The sequence below is a fragment of the Larus michahellis genome, chromosome 1 (genome assembly GCF_964199755.1).
Source record: "Larus michahellis chromosome 1, bLarMic1.1, whole genome shotgun sequence".
Lineage (NCBI taxonomy): Eukaryota > Metazoa > Chordata > Aves > Charadriiformes > Laridae > Larus > Larus michahellis.
In genome coordinates, this window is record NC_133896.1 from 148,849,812 (window position 1) to 148,862,803 (window position 12,992).

Here is a 12,992-nt window from a genome sequence, read left to right on the forward strand (position 1 = left end):
GCTTTGTTACACCAGCTTGTTCCAGGATTTCTTTTACAAGATGCTTAACAAACAGTTTTCTTTAAGAAATGTTTCTTTTCTGTCCTTCACAGCACTGTGCAAAGATTTCTAGTCAACCAAATGGTATTCCCTGTGCTTCAGGCTTCAATTAAGGAAATTAACAACCTTCGTAATTTGAGATAATCATTGGTTTAGGGGTAAGTCTCACACCTGAGGCTTTGCCTTGGCACTATGGTGGAGAAATGGCTAATTAATAAAGACCGATTTTTTAAGAACCATTTAAAAATAACTAATCATGGTGTGAGTAAAGTAAGTTCTAATTCTTACTAGTTAGCTGACATCAGCAAACAGAGTCATCTCTAACATCTTAAAACTATTAGCATTAATATGCATTACACACTTTTTTCCCTTTAGCATGAGTTTAAGAGAATTCAGACATTAGGCCTATGAGATGTTTGCTTCACATTTTTCAAAGGTAGATTAGTGTTTTTTCGACAGGATTATTAGACTTGATGGGAGCTAAAACCTCTTCACCTGGTATAACTGCTTCTCCTACCTCTAAGGAAAAAAGCAGCAAGGTGCACAAAAGGCCTAACGTTTTCATTTTTAATTATTTATCATCAAAACCGGGTGCGCCTGGAGGCCGAAGTGCCTATCACAACATCAAGTAACAGACTCCACCACGTGAAACTGTAACCTGCTCTTTGGATAGGCTGGTGCTTTGGTACCACAAGTGACAACCCGGCATTCAGTGACTCCTCGGCAGTTTGACGACTTCCCCGCTGCTCCCCGTGACGGTCCTCTTTGTTGTGCAAGCGTTAGAGGACACGTTTCCGTGACGGAGCGCTGCTGACATGATGTCTCTTAAAATCAGGTAGAAGTTCAAATCCCATTCTTCAACCAGACTTTAAAGAACCGTTTTGCTGCTTGACATCTTGGCCCCTCCTGCACGTATGACACGCTGAAGGAAGGCAGCAGAGTTAGTTACACTGGTGCGAACTGTTTTGCCCTAGTAGTAATCTTAAATTAGACTCTTGAACAGTAAGCACTAAAACTGACAACTTACAGCAGTAACTATCTGTCCCAAATAATATCTAACTTTCACAGCTATGGTAGAAATGGTCTTATAAAAATTGTATCACTAACTTTTATTTTCTGCTTTTGCAAACTTAAATTACCACTCCCCTCCCTCACCCCTTTTTTAAGCAACAATGTTATGTTCTAATTTTTTGGCCATTTTTTAAAACCTTAGTGTCACAGCCAGTAACCATGTTCCCGCAAACAAAACTGCAATTCTGTGTGTTCAGGCTGTACCAGGAAAAGCAGGGAGCAGCTACAGAGCCAGGGCAGGGCAGCAAACAGACCGGACCCGGCCTCTTTTACAAAAGAGGGAATAGCTTTTTTGCTGCTGTTAACAACTCAAATTCTTCCTCCTGCATAAACTGGCACTGCAGGAACTCCTGCCTCACCTACCCAAGCAGAGAAGCTCCTGCTTTGTTGCTGCCAGCCAGTTACTCTGATTTGGTACGGTTGGGGGTTTTTTGATGTAAATCCTGCAGAGGTTGAAGTTTAACATACAGCTGTAGTGGAGCAGCAGCTTTAGCCTGCCTTGGTTGTAGCTTTCCCTTTTCTCTTTTCCAAACTGGGACAAGAGCACGCACTTACTGCAGCTCCTGACATTTACGGTCACTCCATTCAGCCAGGGCACAAGTACAAAGGATCCAGGTTCACTGCAATCTTTTTACCACCAATGCAGAAATAAAGCGATTTATTTTTGATAAAATTGTCATTAGTGCAATACATCTTAAACCAGAAGAATGAAATGAAAGTATTTACACATAACTTAAGCAACAAAACCGACTGTGGTCTGAGGTCATTTTAGTATTTTTTTAAAGTAAAAATAAGGCAAATAAAAACCCCTTCAGTGTTCTTTATCCAAACTAATTGAACATAAAAATTAACGATTGTCTACACATACTGTTAAAAAGTACATGAGTTTCCAGACAAGCTCAGACATTTCACAGCAGAAAAAAAAAAAATTCCAGAGTTACAGAATCGTCTTTTCTTAAGTAACACGTAGATATTTTCAGAAGGCTGACAGACTTCCGTTTCTCCTGGCTGAGAGGCTCTCAGTGGATTGTATTTCACCCAGACAGGCAGAACTCTCTTCGTCATGATTAAAGCAGTCGTATGTGCTCAGCAAAGTGCCATTCGCTGCTCTCTCATCTTTCCGCAAAGAGAGGGGCAGATTTGCTAGGGTGAAATTAACATCTTTGAAGGCATGCAATAAAAAGATCCCCACAATAATCGTCAGGAAGCCACTGAAGGTGCCAATAATGTCATCGGCTGCCATATGTTGCCATTCCTTGAAAAGGATGGCAGAACAAGTTAAAACGGATGTCGTAAAGATTACATAGTATATTGGAGTCACTATCGAAGTGTTGAATATATCCAGAGCCCTGTTTAAATAGTTGATCTGCGTGCTCACACAGACAATAAGGCTTAGCAGCAGAATCCAAGACAAGGGATGTTTCAGCACTGGTTTTCCTGCAAAAAGTTCCTTTATAGCGATGCCCAAACCTTTTACACAGGAGACCGATAATGCTCCAATTACAGAGCAAATTGTTATGTACACGAGAATGTTGGTCTGTCCATGGCGAGGTCCCACCACAAATATTAGAATTAAAGACACAATGACAACAAGAGTTGCGAAGACCACAAAACCTGTGGTTGGGGGAAAAAAAAATAAATCTTGTTATTTACGTACGCTAGCAAAAGCATCTTAGAGGTACCAAGAAAACACACATTAACACTGCTAAGCTTAAACAGAAGAGTTCAGGATGTTTCTCATTACTCCTCCAACATCAAAGTTAAAACCATTTTAGAGTGAGCTAGCTAAAACAAAGCATGAGACTCGGGCATGCTGTATTTTTACCATTCTACAGGATTAGATTGCCTCACGTGCTGACTCGCTGAGGTGTAGATGCTACTGGACACAGGCTCGTGTCTGAATGCTTTTTAGGGAGGTACGTTTTGGCAGGCTGCTGCATTCATCTGCAGATTTCCAATTATCAGGTAATTCCTTAAGATCAGTTTTTTCATCTCAGCGCTGGCTATTTCCTCATGTTTAAAATGGAACTTGGCTTTGCGTATGCCATATTTTGCAGATGTGTACCTGTGCGTGCCTTATCTTCCACGTACGCATAGGAGCTAGTCTCTAGGGTTGCACTTCTCAGCAGACACCTACCACAGCACCTACTTTTTCATTTTAAGGATAGCTTAAATTTGGGCTTAGAGACTGACACATGTCCATTAAAATTTATAGAAGTTGTGTTTATCCAACTGTGCTGCTGCATTTCGTTTAAACTGTCATCTTAGTGGTTCACATCAAGACGCTTTGTTCAAGGCCAGACAAGTTCACTGGCATCATGCAAACCCCCTATGGAATTATGTCACAGAATTCAAATCTCTACTTCATTTTGACAACACAAAGCAGACACGGGTTATCTTCCTGGAACCTGAAAGCAGCAGTAATGAAACTATAATAAAGAAATGGTGGCCTGCGTATGTGTCAAGCCAGCATTTTTCTTACCTGGATCACCTAGTTTGTGGGACATTTCATTCAAAGTTTCTACTTCCTCCTCTTGTGGAGCGTGAATTACCATCACAGTTGATCCCAGTATACTTAGCAAACACCCTATTTTTCCATGTAGATTAAGTTTTTCATTTAAAAAGAAGGATGACAGAATGGCACTAAGAATAAAAAAAAAATGCACCAGGAAACATGGAATTAGTAACATCTTCTTGATTTGCTCATCAACTTACAGGTTGCTTTGACTGTAGAGGTCACTAGCATACAGAGTGTGCAGCTTTTGGTGAACGGGAACACTATGAATGTCCATACGTCAGTTATGGTAATCTACTAATTGAGCATTTCCTTAAAATAGCTACATAGCTCGTTTTCTATCTCAAGATACTTGTTATGGACAGAACTACTGTTAATATTTGTCATCTTTCCCCAGAATGCCTTTTTTTGTGCTGCCTCCCCAAAAAATCAGTATCTAAGCACTTGTAAAAGTTATTTTAAAAGACAAAAATCTGAACTGTAGTTAAGAATTAAAATACTACTGTGTTGTATACAACATGTTTTTGAAATGCTGCAGGTGACAGCTTTTCACAGATCAAGGTGTAGATGCATTGCTAGGACCTTTTTAGAGCACGGTCACTTCACATTTGGAGAAACTTAAAGTTACTGCTGATGTTTATAAGCACACTTTATGTGTAGTTAAGAGCAAACCACATTTATCACAGCATAATTCAGTGACGCATTTCTCAATAAATATTTTACTTCTCTCTCCGAAGTCACACCGCTGGTAGTGTTTCTTACCTTACAAGAACACTGAGAGCTCCTAAAGGAGTCACTAACGTAGCTGGTGCAAAAGCATAGGCAGCAAAGTTAGCTACTTCGCCAGCTCCCACTGCAGAGTAATAATTAATAAAAAAGGAGTTAGGATGCCTTACGCAACAAACTTGTGAGTCAGTGCAAGTGTTCTTGCAGACACAAACATGCAGTAAGGGAACAATGGAAAATTCTAATTATAGAGTTCAGCGAACAGTACTACTAGCAGAACACCCCGTACCCCCGGCCCTGATATTATATTTTAAAACCGGGCCAGGGGACTACAACAGGTATTAAAATTAATTCAGCCAAATTAGAAAGTGTTTTATTTTGGTGTCTATATTGTAGCTCCCCAGCCTGCAAACCTGAGTCATGAACTTCTGCATGGAGAAATCTGCAATAGCAGGATACAGGGCAATGCATACATTAAGCCACAGTTACCTGAACACAGCCAGAGAGTAGAGAGTTTAAGGAATTAAAAAAACTTCAGGAAATGGACATCACCCCAAAATATGCTTCCCTCTAAAGAAACCTGTATATCTAAGCACTTCTCTGCTAAGACAAAAGCCAGAATGCATATGCTAGCAAAGAGATACAGGAAGACAAACATCTACCTAGTTCCACTGCCCAAAGAGGGCAATTAAATTAATGAAAGGACTTCTGGTGTCAGAGAAGTTATATTAGAATCGTTAAGCTGCACCCATCAAATCACCAGACAGCATCACCATACCTTGTTGAATTCCCACCTCGCTCCTTTTTTGTAACCATTGCTGCCATCGGTGGCATAGTTATTTACTGAAATTATATAATGCAGATTGTATTTTATACTAACTTAAATACATTTTTGATACTTACTTGAAAGAAGTCCAGCCCACCACAGCCACTCCTTAAGGTATGCATGACCCCCTTGACCTAAAATTGAAAGAATGTTTGCTATATACAAACATATTAACATTAAAAACATGTATCGACAAACAGTATGCCCTGTCATTGATAACATCGCCATAACATAAAATAATTTTTGCAGTCCATGCCCTTAATAATATGGACAGCCTTTTCATACTTAGGCTTTATAGTTAAAGGGGTTGAAATAAAATCTTCAAATTTCTGATGTGCATATGCCTCCTACAGCCTACTTGGAAAACAAGTTACTTTATTTCTTTTGTATTAGAAATGGCACTGATGACCATATCTGCATGACCCGGAAAAACAGTTCTTTCAATTCATTGTAATGACATGAAAAGCCAAGTTAGATGCCTCTTACAAGAGTGCCACTTTGTGGAAATCCTGTGTGGCTTCTGTGGTTGATTACACATACTAACGTGTGAAATGTAGTCACAATTTCCCATTCCAAACCAGGGAGCATGAATTGCGTATCTCAAGATCAACCATCTTTTAGAAGCAGAGATGACAGGTACTGAATGAAAAATACTTAGATTCAGCCTTCTGAATAATCTGAGAATGCTGCAACCATCTAATCTAAATCTACCCTCTTTTGGTTTCAAACTATCGCCTCTTGTCCTGTCACTACAGACCCTGGTAAAAAGTCTCTCTCTGTCTTTCCTATAAGCTGCCTTTACGTACTGAAAGGCCGCAATAAGGCCTGCCCAGGGCCGTCCCTTCTCCAGGCTGAACAACCCCAACTCTCTCAGCGTGTCCTCATAGCAGAGGTACTCCAGGCCCCTGGTCATCTTTGTGGCCCTCCTCTGAACTCGCTCCAACAGGTCCATGTCCTTCTTATGTTGGGGGCCCCAGAGCTGGACACAGAACTCCAGGTGGGGTCTCACCAGAGCGGAGCAGAGGGGCAGAATCACCTCCCTTGGCCTGCTGGCCACACTGCTTGTGATGCAGCCCAGCATACGGCTGGCTTTCTGGGCTGTGAGCACACGTTGCCAGCTCGTGTCCAATTCTTCACCCACCACTACCCCCAAATCCTTCTCAGGGCTGCTCTCAATCCCTCCATCCCCCAGCCTGTATTCATACTCGGGGTTGCCCTGACCCAGGTGCAGGACCTTGCACTAGACCTTGTTGAATTTCATGAGGTTCAGAGAGGCCCACTCCTCAAGCCTGTCCAGGTCCCTCTGGATGGCATCCCATCCCTCAGGTGTGTCAACCACACCACTCAGCTTGGTGTTGTCTGCAAGCTTGCTGAGCGTACACTCGATGTCACGGTCTACGTCATTGATGAAGGCATTAAATAGTATTGGTTCCAGCATGAATCCTTGAGGAACACTACTCGTTACATGTGATTATTGTATGTGATTTTTAGTTTTCCAAAAGTCTCCTGACACTCAAACGCAGTTAACATTCTCCTAAAGTCACTCTTTCAGGGGCACAGATTTAGTTAAGAATGCTGGTTCCAACTTCGATTTGTAAGTAGAATTCAGACTTAGCTGACATGCGAAGGAATCCTTCAACAAGTGTCCCTAGAGGGCATTACATGCAAATTAAATAGTGTGTATCCCACACAGAGTTAGGTGTATCTGACCCAGAGGAAAAAAACACATGATCTCTATGTTTTAGGTTACATATGCCTGAAACAAACAAAAAAGTCAAACAAGTTTAGTAATATTCTGTTAAACAGCAAAACTTAAGTGTCAGCAAATTTCTTAAATGTGTATTTACCTGCTCTCATGGAGCCTTTCCTAGCTAACCGGAGAAGGCCTTTCTTTTTCAGGATGAAACTTCCTCCAATGAAAATGCTGGAACTCATAGCCAACACCAGACCAATACAGAAGTCATATTTCCCACGAGTTTGGCTCATCTCGTAAACTACTAAAGACTGTCACATTGATCAATGAACAGTAGAACTTCTGTTACTCAACACAAGATGACGCAACACTGAAACCTGAGCAAAATAAACACATCAGAATTAAAGCAGTACTATATAAGAAAATCTCAACAGCTTATGTGACTGGTTCTGCTGTGAGTGTTTAAGCAAGCAAACAAACAAACAAACAAAGGCAATCTTTGAAGCACGTGTAAGCTTGAACCACAGATGAGTAACTAATGAGTCTGAACACACAGAAAAAGGGGCTTCAGACCCAGCATATAAAAAAGTGAAACCTGAACAAATCAAAGTTCTTTGAAAAAAGTTAAGGAAAATTTAAAGGCTTGTGATTTATTTTTCTTTTCAGTAAGTACACAGACCTATGTCTGGCACACCATATAACTGACGATACTGATCAAACAATTACTTACATTGAAATCAGTTTGTAAGAGAGTTTGAGAACAGCCACAGCATTTCTTCCATATAAACTCACTAGAAAAATGAAAGAGAAGATTAGAATGGGTGTTTAATCATATAGTAATTTCCCTAACACAAACAAGCTTGAGATGTACGCACGTGCACTTATCCCGTAACAAACACGGAAATCCGGAACATGAAATAAGGCATCTGTTTGTTGATGTATTTTTCAAAGAACTCCCTATACCTATACGAAGCATCTTTTCAGGTCAGCTACAGTAACTATTGAGAGTTTAGAGTTTACACTCTTTCACCGCTAAGACTCCAACTTTCCTTAGGTAAGACTTTCAACAACAGCTTAGCAGAAGACAGCAAGTTTTAGGCTAGAAATCAGGATTTTACATATTCAACCTCCAGCTGACAAAGAAAATTTATTTCAGTGCATCTTCTCTCCTGTTACACGCTGCAATGAGGATATCCTGGACTCCATCTAACACATAAGATTTTGAATTTAAGGTATCTCCATAAATAACTTCTAAACTGAAGGAAAAAAAAGCTCAAAGTACTGTCAAGGTGATTAACCTCTCTATAGTATGACGGGAAATGAAAACTATTTTTAGGCTTTGATTTCAAGACAACTGATAATTATGACAGCATAGAGAACTGTTCTAAAGGAAGAAAACATCTATAGATAAAACAATTTAGTTCCCTAAGCAATTATTTTCCACATACTCAGAACCATGGCATATGACGTAAGTTGCATTAACAACCTCCTCATCTAAAAGGAAAAGGAGAGGCAAAGAAAAGGGGGTGGAAACATTTCTACTTTAGTGCTTATTAGAAGCTGAACACTGAGATATAACAGCAGGCTCCTCAAGCAGGAGTACAACGCTGGTGTGAAGACACTGCGATACCGAGCACCCTCTTGCATGCCCAGGCTCCAGCAGAGGTGGACGCACCCACTGGGAGTCCAGGACTAGATAAAATCATATTCCTGTCAGCCACGACAGTTCACAGTTCCGATTCCTGCACTTGTTTCTTCAAAATCCGTTTTCTTCCAATACTACCCTTCCCTGTACATTCTTCCTTCCAACTATGATTAATTCGCTACACCCCTAGGAAAAAACCTAGCAGAGCGCTCCAGGTAGGTTAATGTTAACACTGAACGTAGATCCTCTTACTTGCTGTGAAAAAGCATAGGAAAACAGTCCCATCTAATAAGCACGCAACATGGCACTGTTCAAAGTGCTGCAAGATCCACAGCTCAAAATTCTCAAATCTTCTTCTCTTAATCCTCGCATAGTAACAACAAATAAACAACAAAAATGCAAATGTTCAGAGATGAGCCTTTTGAAGGCTCATTATACATACCAATTTTGTTCCAAAATCCAGAGGCATTCACTTCTTAAGTATTTCAATGTTAGGTTTCTAAAATATAAGTTAAAAATAACATTAATTGGCATTTTAAGAATTCAGCTAAAAAATTATGTCCATCATTTCCCGTTAATTTCATTTTCATACATGACACACAAGACCATATATTGTCTCATCTGTGCTTTAAAAAGGGACAGGATATTTGTTTTTAAAACACTTGAATAACAAAGTAGTGTAATTTTAAATTTCATCTTCCTTAGGTATGTTATAGTTATTTCATCCCTTTGGTTTTCACTTTACTAATCAAAGAAACTAGTCTGCAATCTAAGCTATTCTTTGCAAGGTAACACGCTAAAGTTTAACGGAAATACTACCTCGTCCTTTCAGTTTTGTTCTGCAATTTAAGTGCTAAGGCACTTTTATTACAAAAACTAATATAAAGTTTTAATTATAGGCTTTGGTATGGTGAGTTTTCAGAGGACGGTTATATACAGAACTCTGGGGTGGCGGGGAGTATCAAAACAGAAATACTCTCAGTAAGCTTATTAAAATCCCCCAAACATAGCTAACTCTTTAATCCAAGTCTTCCTCAGTTATGTTCTGAACACGTTTTAAACATAGGTATAGGGAGAACACTGAAGGGACAGATGTAACATAGCATTAAGATAAAAGAGCTGCTGGTTCAAAACTTAGTCATGTCCATCTTTAAAACACCAAGAGGCACGCATAGAGTACCCAAAGATTCTGTATACATGATTTAGGAAGAGAACCTTCAATTTTACACTGTAAGTCTGCCCCAATACAGATATAGTTTTCCAGCTCTGTCAAAGTTAAATGAGCGTGCAAACTTGTACACATAATTATTTACATATTACATATGCAAGTTAAAAAAAAATTATGTTGTATATACGCATATATATAATATAATGTTAGAGGCACTTAGCACAAGTAATCAGAAAGCAAAACACACATTAACAGTTCTAAAGTTGCCTATTTTAAAAGTTTTAGTTAAACTTATCCTTTATAGCAGATTTCTATTGATAAAGTAAAACTAACAAGCATTCCATCTTAAGAAACTGGCCACACTAAACTTTTTTGTACATCTTATTCTTTGTGTTTGCTATTTGTAGTTACTCTCTCTTCTAGAAGAGGAATGCTCTTCAATTAAAACATTTTCACCTAAAACTAAAAAGTAACTTCACTAAAACAGAGTGTTATTTATTACCTAAACACAAACTACAGCTTTAGAAGTAACGCTGTATTGACTGTGTTTCCTGGAAGTGTATCAAAACAGACCAGAGCCGATGACATGACTTGCTTCATCCTTGCTGTACCTGCTACCCTAGCTCCATGCTCAGTAGGGTGAGTCACCAGCACAGGTTCACTGAAGTTCTACCTTTAGGATTTAAGATAGCCGGTTTCAAATTTAAGATAACCCAGTAAATTGAAGTCCAATCTAGACATTAGTCACTGTTTTTCCTTTGACGTGACTGATAATCTGTTATAGCCTGCATTGTATTTGCTGGGATTTTATCCTGGGAATTAGTAACTTTAACAAAACCAGAACGGGTGTGACACTAAAATCCACGTATAATGATCCTGATGAAAAGTTATGCAATAATTTCCTATCAACTAATTTTTTAAGTTGGAAGGGAAAAAAAAGCTAATGGTATACAGTGAGACACATCAAAAGCATTCATAAAGAACCACGGTGACTTATGTTTATTATACTTTCATTAAAAATAATGTTTGCATTACGTTTTTCATGTTTATAATGACGATTTCATTAAAAATAACGTTGCAGGAAAACAGAGAAAGTTGACTGGTTGAAAAAGAAAAGATCAGAAAAAAACAAATCAGGGACTAAAGAGTCAAACCCAGCCTATATCTTCACAGCATAAGAATGAACACAAATCATCATTCTGAACTACAGTGCAAAGCTAACATTATTTTTTTTTCCCCCTCAAACTAAAGCACTGCCAGGGCCCTGAAGTTCTGCCGAAGCTGATCTGGAACCAAGCTGCACAGCCCTCAGCCCCAGCTGAACTCACTCCTGAGCCAAACGGAAGACAAACTGGTTTAGCTCCCCGATTAACAACACACACACGCTCCATGAAGAAGCACAACAGCTCCGGAGCTCTGGCAGAACTCACATACCGCAACTCGCCAGTTGTGCCCAGCCGGAGCGCCTAACAAACACCCAGATTTTTATATTTTCACCTTGGTCTTCTGAGCCCAAGCCACTGCAAGTTTCCCCGCTACGCAGAAACCGACCCGGCCAAGGTCTCCGTGGCCTTCTGCGAGCAGCTTCAAACGGCCGCAGCCCTGACAGCCAGGCAGCCCCCGCCGCCCGCCCGGAGGCGGCACGGCTCGCCCCGGCCTGCCCGCTCCTCTCCCGCGGCGCCCAAGGCCCCGCACCTTGCGCGGCTCAGGGAGAGGGAACGAGGCGGGGAAGGAAGGAAGGGAGACACCTGGCACCGGTGGCATCAGGAGGCAGGCGGCGACCGGGAACAGCCGGGAGTCCCTGGGCGGCGAGGCCGGCCCGGAGCCATGGGCAGGGCCGCTCCCGGCGGCGGGGGCCTCTCTCCGGCCGGGCAGCCGCACGCACCGCCTCCCCTCCGCCGCCAACGGCCCGATCGCTCCCAATCGCCGCCTCCCCTCCTCACTCCGCCCTCCGAGGGGCCGGCCGGGCCCGCCCCCGCCTCCCAGCCAGCCCCCGCCACCGTGCGGGCCCCGTCCCCGGTTACCTGCGCTCATCCGCCCCTCACATCCCCGCCGGGAGCGGCACCGCCGCCGCCGCGCGCGGACAAAGAGGAGGAGAGGGGGGAGGGGGAGGCCGGAGCGGGCGCTCCACCGCCATGAGGGAAGGGGACGGGTGACCGGCGGCGGGCAGCGGCGGCGGCAGGCAAGAGGGCAATCGACGTCCCGGGCCCGGCCGCCCCCCCCGCGCTGGTTCCGGCAGCGCCCGCCGGAAGGGGCGCGGCCCGCCGCAGAGCGAGGCGGTAGAGGGCGCCCCGCCCGCCGCGGGTCACGTGCCCCTGCCTCTCCGCCGCCGTTAACGGCTGTTAGCCGCCTCCCCGCCGCGTCCCCCAGAGGCCCGCCTGGGCACCGCCGGGCCCCGGGACGGGGGTAAACGCTCATTGTGGAAACGGCTCCGCCTTACTCAGCGCTTGCTTCGGCCCTCACCGTGCCCTGTCACGGATGGCGGGCGGCGCCTCAGGGCGACCCGCTTTCCGGCAGCCGGCCTCCCTCGTACCCCAGGTACGGCCGGCAACCCCCCCCCCCCCTCCAGTTTTTACCGGGTAAGTACCCATAGCCATGACAGTTTAAAGGAGCTAAAGGAATCAATGAGCTTGTGATCATGCCAAATTCTGGAAGCACATACATGTATATATTCCCGAGTTAAAATAATACTGAAGAGAACAAACACCTGAAAATATTAACTTGACTAATTTAAGCAGTACAGACTTTTTGTGGGACTTAAGTCATAATCAGTTAGTCCTCCTCTTCATGTTTCTTCAATTGCTAGTTCCACTTAACACGCTATCATCTGTTTACACAAAATACAAATTTTTTAGTGCTCTCAATTTGGCACAATAAATGAAGAGATTTCTCCTTAATGAGAAGGCAAAGAGATGTGTCTTGTCCTGTGAGGACAGGCTGAGAGAGCTGGGGTTGTTCAGCCTGGAGAACAGAAGGCTCCGGGGAGACCTTAGAGTCTTCATCAGGGAGTGTAACGATAGGACAAGGGGTAACAGTTTTAAACTGAAAGAGGGGAGATTTAGGTTAGGTATCAGGAAAAAATTCTTAACTCTCAGGGTGGTGAGGCACTGGAACAGGTTGCCCAGAGAAGCTGTGGATGCCCCATCCCTGGAAGTGTTCAAGGCCAGGTTGGATGGGGCTTGGAGCAGCCTGGTCTAGTGGGAGGTGTCCCTGCCCATGGCAGGGGGGTTGGAACTGGATGACCTTTAAGATCCCTTCCAACCGAACCATTCTATGATTACCTCTTTAGTTTAAAGCCAGGGGTTATGA

At 42.8% G+C, this 12,992-nt stretch overlaps 1 protein-coding gene across 8 annotated transcripts; it reads right to left on the minus strand.

Moving 5' to 3' along the window:
- Positions 1 to 1,751: 1,751 nt before the first annotated feature.
- NIPA2 (NIPA magnesium transporter 2) lies at positions 1,752 to 11,990 on the minus strand. Of its 8 annotated transcripts, none has more exons than XM_074608091.1 (9): positions 11,432 to 11,583; positions 10,186 to 10,356; positions 8,958 to 9,014; positions 7,601 to 7,661; positions 7,025 to 7,247; positions 5,255 to 5,311; positions 4,388 to 4,478; positions 3,593 to 3,753; positions 1,752 to 2,724 (listed from the first exon to the last, which is right to left on the minus strand). In XM_074608091.1, exons 5-9 carry the CDS (start codon positions 7,161 to 7,163, stop codon positions 2,087 to 2,089), a joined length of 1,086 nt encoding a protein of 361 aa, XP_074464192.1. In that variant the 5' UTR covers positions 7,164 to 7,247; positions 7,601 to 7,661; positions 8,958 to 9,014; positions 10,186 to 10,356; positions 11,432 to 11,583; the 3' UTR covers positions 1,752 to 2,086. The 8 variants fall into 8 exon arrangements, with proteins under 8 accessions (XP_074464192.1, XP_074464157.1, XP_074464133.1 ...); XM_074608056.1 differs by having other exon boundaries at positions 11,181 to 11,577; XM_074608032.1 differs by lacking the exons at positions 10,186 to 10,356; positions 11,432 to 11,583 and adding an exon at positions 11,708 to 11,990.
- Positions 11,991 to 12,992: the final 1,002 nt, after the last annotated feature.